The sequence below is a fragment of the Chaetodon auriga genome, chromosome 10 (genome assembly GCF_051107435.1).
Source record: "Chaetodon auriga isolate fChaAug3 chromosome 10, fChaAug3.hap1, whole genome shotgun sequence".
NCBI lineage: Eukaryota > Metazoa > Chordata > Actinopteri > Chaetodontiformes > Chaetodontidae > Chaetodon > Chaetodon auriga.
Genome location: NC_135083.1, coordinates 25,970,566 through 25,980,464, shown reverse-complemented (window position 1 = coordinate 25,980,464; position 9,899 = coordinate 25,970,566). Strand labels below are relative to the sequence as shown.

Sequence of the window (9,899 nt, the reverse complement as noted above, 5' to 3'; positions counted from 1 at the left end):
CCCCCTCCGTCTGTGAGTCTGAAGGAACGGACTGCTTTATCAGCCGAGCGTCCTTATCTGGTGAGATAATACACTGAGAGCCCTTGGAAATGAAATGGTGTTGCTCCTAAACGCAGCAAGTGCTATTATCAACGTTTTATGTGATTTTAGTTACTATTGATAGACATTGCATGCATGGTGGATATGAACGGAGCTCGCCATCTGTTCGATTTTCTTTCCGTTATGTTTCTGATTTAATGAGACGGTGCGGAGCCGCAGGAGAGCCGGGGGTCGCCTCTGTGTGCATGGACACAGACCCGCGATCGTTAATGTCATTTAAATCCGTTCCATGTAGAGGCACGCAGAGTGATACAGGTGGAATTAGACTGATGATACTGAATGACTGTTTCACATCACTGGTTCTTTTTTTCATGCGTGACTGTAAGCCAAAATAAATTAAACGTATAGATTACGAATTAAGCGACAATTATTTACCATGCTAATATTTCAGGTAAAATTCAAATGCCCTTGGCCAGACTTATTTTTTTATGTTACAGAATATCTCTGATTGTTTCTTTCATAGGACGGTAGATTTTTATTTGTTCAAAGGGGCAGAGAAGACTTCTTCTGGACTGGGTGGGAGAGCCCTCACGCGTGGACAGCACCACCTCCACAGGACTGAGACCAGTCTAAGTCCTCGTCCCTCAGCTCCAGTCTCCAAACAGGACGTCCAAGTTGTGAAAATGTACCAAAGCCTGGCGCTATCGTCCAACCAGTCCCCTTACACGCATGACACCGGGAATTACATCCACCCGTCGTCCAGTTCTCCGGTCTACGTCCCCACCACCAGAGTTCCAGCCATGCTGCCCACCCTGCCCTACCTGCAGACCTGCGAGTCGCCCCACCAGTCTCACGGCCTCGGCGGGCACCACGGCTGGCCCCAGACCGGCAATGACGGCTCCTCCTTCACGCCCAGCAGCCCTCACCCTCCGCACGGCTTCTCCTACTCGCACAGCCCTCCCGTCAGCAGCAGCACCGGCCGGGAAGCGACCTACCAGAGCCCGCTGGTTCTTGGAAACGGCACTCGGGCGGATCAGTACGGAGGCGCACTGGTGCGCTCGGTCGGAGGCTCCTATTCCAGCCCTTACGCGTACATGAGCCCGGACATGGCGACGTCCTCCTGGACGCCAGGACCATTCGAGAGCGGAGTGATCAGTCTGCAGGGACGGCATGGAGGACTGTCCGGGAGAAAGTCCAGTCTAGGTGAGCGCCTCGCTTCTACTTGATGCGCATTAAGTGAATTTTGGTTCTTGGAGCCAATTCTAAAGTTTTTTTTATCATCATTTTGACAAGACAGAACATATGTCAGTGGACCAAACGTCTGAGGCAAAATGGAGCATTTCTTTACTCCTGAAAATATGACGTTATGCTGAATACATCACCACCAGCTGATTTAGTCTTGGATTCTCGCTGTTCTTCATGTTTAAATGTGTCTCAGAATCGAATTGTGGGAATATTTGTTTGTGTTGTGCTCTCATTTCAACAATTTCCAACGAAATTTAAAAAGTCCAAAATCACATCTGGATTCAGGTTACTAGCAACCATGCCTTTCCCCCCCAAACACTGGGAATCATACACTGAGAACCTGTGTTTTTACCATCAAGAATACCTGCTTTCCAGTCTAAAATATCAGTAAATGGGCTTTATTAAAATAATTCAATTAATTCAAAAATCAATTTTAATGTCATCTTGTTATCGACACCGCGTAACTGAAGAGCACTGGAGGTGACAGAGAGGCTGCGTCATGAGGCCAGGAGGACGAGATTCAATCAAAGTCTGCTAAACAATTCTACACCACATTTAGACAATACACATTCCTCAGAAATGCTAATTTAATCCCCCAGCAACAGTCCAGTGTTTAGATGACAGAGTTCAATACACACGCCAACAAAAACACGGTGATAAGAGCCACTGACACAACAGTCAGAGCAGTTATCACCTTGATCAACATTTACTGAGAAAATGAGGAACACGATGAACGTCTGAAGGTGATGATGAAAGCAGAAAAGTGTTTCAGTCGCACAGATCTGATGGCTGAAGGATTTATTAATTGCCGTGTTCAGCATGTTGGCTTTGATTTGGTCTTTAGACTGTTTCGCACCTCTCAAACTCTTTCATTTAACAAATCCGATCTGATTTGCTTTTTTGTCTCGTGTTAGTTTAATCAAGGAGGGATTTCACACCACAGATGTGGATTACACAGGCCTCACACAGTCACGTGCGCTGCATCATGATGAGAAGACATCACTGTATTTACGTTTATTTCATTTATGTTCGTTATTTATCAGAGAGTATTTCTCCTGTAGGATGTTGGTGTATAATGAATAGTGAGTATACATAGATATGATTTCTAGCTCTATTGACTGGAATGATTGTAATTATTTTTCATTATTTTATTTTAAAGTCTTGGTTTTGGTTGTCTCAACCCGCCAGCTCAGCGTTTATTTTGTGATGTATTTTGCTCTCCTGGAGTGATAAGACACAGGCAGCTTTAGGACAGCTTCATCTTGACCGGGTCTTTCTCTGGCGAATTAATGCCAGGAGTCCGTCACGTGTCAGAGCTGTGATGGATGGAGGGGACCCTGAATTCCCCCGACTGATAACACACCGCCCTGCCTCACCTCAAACAGATTCCTCCAGTCTGGCTCCCTATCCATTTATTCGGAGGGTTTGATCTCTCTTCGTCTCAGGGAACAGAGGGGGTTTAAATTCCTTCTCCAGCTATTCGTCATGCATTGGCCCGGAACCAAACGCCATCCACGCCCCCGTACTCTTAAAGTTCAGAGGAAAATCTCGTAAACAGTAACGCTGTTTATTCCAGATTATGATTTGAGGTCCAGCTGTTCTGTCCGAAGAGGCAGACATGTGTCGCAGGAGAAAGAGCAAAAATTATAAAGAGAGGGAGATGGAAAACCAGGTTGATCAAGTCAGCGCACTGGTAGACTTTTACAAGTATGAAAGCGATATTAGAGACAGGTGACCCGAAAAGGTCGATGATGTGTTTTTATGTGGAGCCCACGAAGATGAGCGCCTGTGTGGACGCTAATAGGGATCCAGGTAAGAATAAAGAATAGACACTGCGCTGGCTGGACTGTAGGTTGTGGTGAAACCATACTCTCAAAGACACTCAAAACGTCTTAGAGAATATTTGCGAGGTTAATGAAGAACTTAATGATAGATGAATAGATTAAGTATGGCCAATCGCACATCCAGCTCACTGCATAGCTCTTACTGGTCTGACTGGTGATGGCAAATTAAAATGTTCTTTGTACAACGTTGATTGCATCTAATAAGTCATTTCTCTGGTGTTCAGACCTGATGGACGACATGTCCGCTGAGGGCAGGGAGTGCGTCAACTGCGGCTCGGTGTCCACGCCGCTGTGGCGCAGGGACGGAACCGGACACTATCTGTGCAACGCCTGCGGCCTCTACCACAAGATGAACGGCATCAACAGGCCGCTCATCAAACCCCAGAAACGACTGGTAAGACTGCAGGGAGTGTCGAGACACGACACTGAGTCTGATGTGTCACCAAAAAGATCGGAAATGCTGGCAAGTAGGCCATTAACAGACCGACCGAGGCCACAATTATGAAGCGCTTTTGCTTTACATTTACATTTTATCGTCCTCCATGCTTCTGTTCTATTCAATTCCGGGGAAGAAAAATACTTTTTATTATTTATTATCAGTTACTTTGAAGAGGAAATGCTGTTTACGTCTTAATGCACCAATAAAATAATCGAATAATATAATAATACACTTCTGTACTTTTATTTCAGTAACGTTTTAAATGCATGACTCTTATTTAGTTGTAAACAAATTAAGTTACGACTGGTCTGATAAAATAAGGCTGTTTATATGCCTGCTTTATATATCATTATCGAGAAAGAAAAAAAAACAAAACAGCAGGGTAGACAAAGAACAGGATCAAAAGCCAAGGACATATAATCCAGATTTATGGAGAGCTGAATTAGGCCTGCACACAAGTACATTTACTCAACTGCTGTAAAGATGATTTTGAGGTACTTCACTTTAGTACTAATATTTCCATTTAACTAATAACATTTCACACATTTTTCTGATTATATTTCTACGAAAAATAATGTACTTTTTACTCCTCTACACCACTTGACAGCTACAGATTAGTTACACTAAACAAGACAGTTTTTTTCTGAGAAATAAATTAATGGATACTATAAAATGACGGAGAAACATGTCCCAAGTTCTTAGAGTCCAAAATAGTGTCTTCAAATTGTTTTTTGTCTGACCGAAAGTCCAAAACCCAAAGATAATCCGTTTACAGTAATATAAAACAGAAACACAGCAAATCCTCAAATTTGAGAAGTTGGAAGTAGAGAATTTTTGGTATTTTTGTTTAATAAATTCAATTGATTACCAAAATGGTTATTTTTCACTGCAGACATTTTGACTTATCATGGGAAAGGCCCAAGTGTCAATAAGGATGGCAATTTCAAGTGTCTGAGTAAGTCATGTCAGTGTAACAGTGAGCCATCATGCTCAGTACCAGGACTGTGAAAATGAAGAAGCTAAAGGGAATGCAGCCATCATTAATGTTGTTATTTACATTATGCTTGTCCTACTGTGACATGCCAAACTGTGGTCTGTGAAAAAGGCCTTTTACTGTCCATTAATTTTCTGTTGATCAACTAATCGATTAGTCAATTTCATTCATGGAAACACTCAGCTTAAAGTAGATAAAATGAACTGCACATTGATCTGCTACAGCACTAAAATGCTGCTACATTTACATTGTGGTATATTTAAACTTAATTAAAAGATCTGAATTGGTCCACCACTTGAAAATACACAAGCAGGTCAAATAGCAGAAAAAAAAAGTAATAATATGAAGTGAATTGTGCCAAAATGAATTAATCTGCAAACTCCACTCCGTGTAATATTTCTTCTATAGATCTAATACAGTATATACTACCACTGAGGTCAAAGCAGATAATAGTCTATTTGTGGTTTGTAGGCATTTATGAAACGAGCTCTGTGGTGGTGCAGTGATGGCAAGTGTCAAGGCTTCATGGCTGTGTATTTCCCAGGAACTTGTCTCTCCGGAGCAGCTGTGGCTTTGGGCTGTGAGTTGCCCAATAATCTCTTTCCACCGCTGGGCTGTTTTTTCTGTTTTTATTTGTCCTGCTGCGACCTTGCCCTTGGACGGGCCGTTTTTAGACAAGGCTTTCCACAGCAACGTGACTCTCTGCTGTGTGGTGCTTCGGCTCCACTAAGGTGCGAGATAGAAAAAAATATATGTTATGTTACATTTAAAGGTTGTTCAACTAAAGACTTATTACAGTTTCTGCATGGGTATGTGGAGAGATTATTCATCATTGTTATATCAAACCACATGCTGACATCCTGTATTTCCTTTTAGAAAGTTAAGAAACTCATCTTTCTCAGACTATAGTCCAAGGATACACAGTTCTGAGTTGTGAACCTATTTGTACTCCACTGAGACTTCTCATTTGGGTTCCAGCCAACAAAGTCCCATTCAAATGTCTTTTTTTTGTCTCTTATTTACTTGCAGCAGACCACGTCTCGCCGGGCCGGCCTTTGCTGCACTAACTGCCACACCAGCACCACAACACTGTGGAGACGCAACGCAGAGGGAGAGCCTGTGTGTAATGCTTGTGGCCTCTACATGAAGCTGCATGGGGTAGGTCACACCATAGGTCACACTTGCTCAAATCTACTCTCTTGCTTTATTTGATTATATAATGTCTCCTTTTAAAGCTAAGTTTTCTCATGTCCTTCCATATTAACCTGTGTCTAAAACAGCTCCTGCAACAAACTTGTGCTACAGTAGGGAGCAGTTCATTATTTGCACACTGTAAAACCTCTCCAAGGGCATTGTGGTCATTGTTATCAGTGTGGGAGGGGAGCTTATGTGGGTTGTTATGACACTGTGGCCTCTGGTGTATCAGGGACTGGGAGGTACGCTCAACTAATGTGTGTTGCTCTACTCCCTACAGGTGGCCAGACCTCTGGCCATGAAGAAAGAAAGCATTCAGACCAGGAAGCGCAAACCCAAGATGCCCAAGAATAAAACATCCTCAGGTAGGAAAAACAGATGAGCAGAAAGAGGAGAATAAAGTGACAGAACAAATCATTGTGAAAAGTCTCAAAATACGATCATGATAGTAGTTATTTTTCAATCTAATAACTACAAATAACTTTCCTGTTGATTCTCTAGGATCAACCACCTCTGACACCAGCTCCCCAACCTCCCTCTCAGCCTCTGAACACGCCTCCACCATTAAGAGCGAACCCAACATGGCCCCTTCACCCTACGCTGGACAGACCGTCACATCTGCCACTCAGGTAAAAATATATTCTGAATAGAATTCATTTAAGTGGGAAACGAGCATTTCATCATGTCATTTTCTTGGTAGATGTCTTCAAACCATTCTGCTTTTGTGGAGCACTTTGTACAACAGAGGAGTTTAAGTAAAAATGACTGGTGCATGACAGCTAATAGGCTGCAATAGCTTCCTCCATTTTTGACTCTCCGGCTCTCTGTTCCCTCAAACATCATCACTGTCACAACAGCTTGCTATTGGTCAGTGGCACACATTCACATTCAGAGTTGAAAGTTCAACTCATAGCAAAAATTTGCCTGGATTTACTTCACCCTAGTGAATCGGCTGATCGCAGCGATTCCATTGGAATGAATTGATAACACTGTGAAATGTTGACATTTTAAATGCTGCTGTGATTGGGCCTCAACTCAAGATAACCCTGATGATGTCATCAGAGATTTTTTCTCAGAAAGCTCCCTCCAGAGCCACAGACGACGTTACACAGCTGTGCTCACAGACGTAGTAATACCCCTCATAATGAGTAATTTGACTTTATGTGTAAAATCAGTAAACTGTCCTTTTAAAGTCACGTTTGGTGAGCATGTTGTCAATGATCCTGTATTTATCTTTGCTCAATTTAAATCCTTCTTTCCTCTCTGCAGACAGCATCTCAGTTAGACAGCATAGGATCAGGACATGTGGACATTAAATATGAGGATTATCCCTTTACCTCTACCTCCATGGCCTCGCAGAACTCCTGGTGTGCTCTTTCTCAAGCATGAGCAGCCTCAACCAGCATGACTGCCACGCTGACACCATACAACTCACTTTGACTTCTCTCCACCCTGCAAATAGTCCTCATGACTCTGGAGCTGTGGAAGAACATTGTTGCATGAACATGAAACTGGGGCTTATGCAGTATCTGATGGCTACATGTGTTCAAGTTTACTTGACCTGAGGACATCTAATCTGCTTGCCATATTATATACAGTACCACACTTGCTCTGTAACTGGCAGGCTCAACATAGCTCACCTGGACCATACTTTAGCTTAACAAGGACACAGGGTACCCGGACTGCAGTTTTACAAAAGGAAGTCTATTATCCACAGCACAGCGACCGGCATGACAGGTCAACCAGAGCAAAGAACACAGTTGAACCAGGACTGAACGCTGACCCTGGATCTCCTGAACTCACATCCAACAAGCCACATTTCCTCAGTGGCCCAGCAAGAACTACCTATTACAAGAAGAAGTCTCTATTTCTGGAGAAACACTACACCAAATAAACCAATGCAAAGACAATCAAGTGGAATGTAAGAAGACATGGATATTGTAACCACTTTTTTTTATAGCTGATAAGTCATGGTGATTTTAGTTTCATTAAGTGTTTGTTGCTGTCATTGGTGTTTGTTAACATCACGGATGTCTGTGGTGTTTTCACACAATGACAACAGATTTGACATATTATTGTCATCTTGAACAGAGAAGCAGAAAATGGATAGAAAATCCCTTTTTTATGGCTGTTGACCATGTCTCATTACTGACATGTAGATGATTAACTTTTATAGGCACATTATTTATGTTGAGATAAGGACAGTTACAAGTCATGCTGGACACGAAAGGCCAGCCAGTTATAGCCTGCTGCTCGCTGTTGTTGGGTGGTGTGCTGTATGGCCTCTGAGCTATGATGCTTAGATTATATAAGTGACTTATTTTTCCAAGATACAGCTGATATAAACTGCATCTTATACAACGCATTTGAAAATCAGGACCAGCCGTTTTGATTCTGACATCATCACTACATATCAGAAGTTTCTCATTTTAATATCTGACATTAATGAAAGTGCAATGACTCAATTTTTCATTTAAAAAATTGAAGAGAAAATGAAAAGAGTGTGAAATTATTCTAAACATAATAATCTAAATTTATTTTTTGTCAGTATTTTGTCAGTGTGTAAGGGAATTTTATTGGTAAAATGTTCTAAAGAACTCTCTGTTTCCTTTCTTTTTTCCATGCTCTTTGGAATCTGTTGAGGTTAATAAACTGATTCACATTTTATTCATTTGACTTGTTTGTTTGGTTTGGTTTTGGAGTGAATCTCACAAATATCTTCAGTGTCTGTGAGATAATGATCTCACAGCTTGTGCTCAGGGATAGATTTTCATATCACATCAGTGGTTCCCCAGTGACATACCAGAGCCCTATCAGATGAGCTCAAGCACTCCTTCATTAGCACCACCTAAATATGTTCTTATGAATGGATTACAAGATCGATGTTATTTAACTGTTCATTTGGTAAAAGTGGCTATTGTTACCATATTTTTCCTCTAGCTAAATTGTTGTTCAGGCCAGTTTAGGCTACTGCATGTGTTTAGCCATTGTCTTGTTAACTATTTCAACCAATAATCCATTACTTTTGCCAACTATTAAACTTTCTCACTCACTTGCTAACTCGTTTTTAGACACTCACAACTGCAACATGTGGCTACTCGGGTCGATCTACAAGTTACTGATCATTGTAAAAATCTGCATCACACCTGTTTGTGATTGCTGTTAATGCTTTGAAAACACACTCAGCTCTCCATGTTCCCCCTGGTAACCGCTCACATCACTGGAACAAAAGGGCAGTTCAACAGCAGTTCTTTCTTTTTTTCTTGTCTATTTATAGTAAATTCCTTTCAGCTGATGGCCGTATCATGTAACATTAACCATGACATATTGTGTTTTCTGATTCACATGCACTGCATTGTGTGTTGGGCATTTCTGAAAAAAATGTTTGTGCATTTGTATGTTTATTTAGCAAAGATATATTTGAACACACTGATTTAAGCTCCAATGCGCACAGTCATGTATATGTGTGTGAATTCATATGTGTGTTTGTGTGTGCGTGTGTGTACAAGGAAGGTGTGTTCTCCTGCCAGTTGCTTAAGCTGACAGTGTCGACCAAAGGTTGTGTTCCAACTCCGTTTTATGGCGGCCAGGATGGAGTTGGCCACGCTGTCGAGGAAAATACAGGCCTGTCAGCAACAAGGCTCCTGCTTTACTACCGCCATGGCGACATCCAGGCACCGGTGCACCAACAACACTGCCCAGCTTTATGACTGTTGGCCAAGATGTTGTTGTCTTATCTGTTGCTGGGAAAGGCCTGTTGCAGTGCGATGTGAAGATGCAGACACATGAAGTTTTAGTCTGGCAGGAGGAAGAGGAAAGTAGGTGTTTGAAATGAACAGCAAGGATGAAATGATAGATAGATAGATAGATAGATAGATAGATAGATAGATAGATACTTTATTCATCCCCAAGGGAAATTCACAGGGGAGCACAAGGTGCTGAATAAAATGTCTCAAAACACTACTATTCAATGGTATGTTAAAGAAGAAAATGTAAAGTTCTGTGAAGCTGAGAATTTTCACTGACAAGGAACATGTTCCATGTCACTGATCCATAAGGTGACATGTTGCAAGACAGATGAAATTTGTTTCTAAAAAATTTTTGAAACAAATGAACTCTTAGACAAAGTGCAGTTATTGTATTC

General features: G+C 41.8%; 1 protein-coding gene across 1 annotated transcript; it reads left to right on the top strand.

Moving 5' to 3' along the window:
* Positions 1-722: 722 nt before the first annotated feature.
* On the top strand, positions 723-7,144 carry gata5 (GATA binding protein 5). The gene is made up of 6 exons (XM_076741715.1): positions 723-1,242; positions 3,353-3,522; positions 5,591-5,719; positions 6,036-6,120; positions 6,257-6,384; positions 7,025-7,144. The coding sequence occupies exons 1-6, from the start codon at positions 723-725 to the stop codon at positions 7,142-7,144; spliced, it is 1,152 nt and encodes a 383-aa protein (XP_076597830.1).
* The last annotated feature ends 2,755 nt before the right edge of the window (positions 7,145-9,899 follow it).

Excerpts from the sequence above, each read along its gene's own strand:
- gata5 (XM_076741715.1), top strand. The coding sequence starts at position 723 with ATGTACCAAAGCCTGGCGCTATCGTCCAACCAGTCCCCTTACACGCAT. Across the intron at positions 1,243-3,352 it reads CGGGAGAAAGTCCAGTCTAG|ACCTGATGGACGACATGTCC; the intron begins GTGAGCGCCTCG and ends TCTGGTGTTCAG. Across the intron at positions 6,121-6,256 it reads CAAGAATAAAACATCCTCAG|GATCAACCACCTCTGACACC; the intron begins GTAGGAAAAACA and ends TTGATTCTCTAG.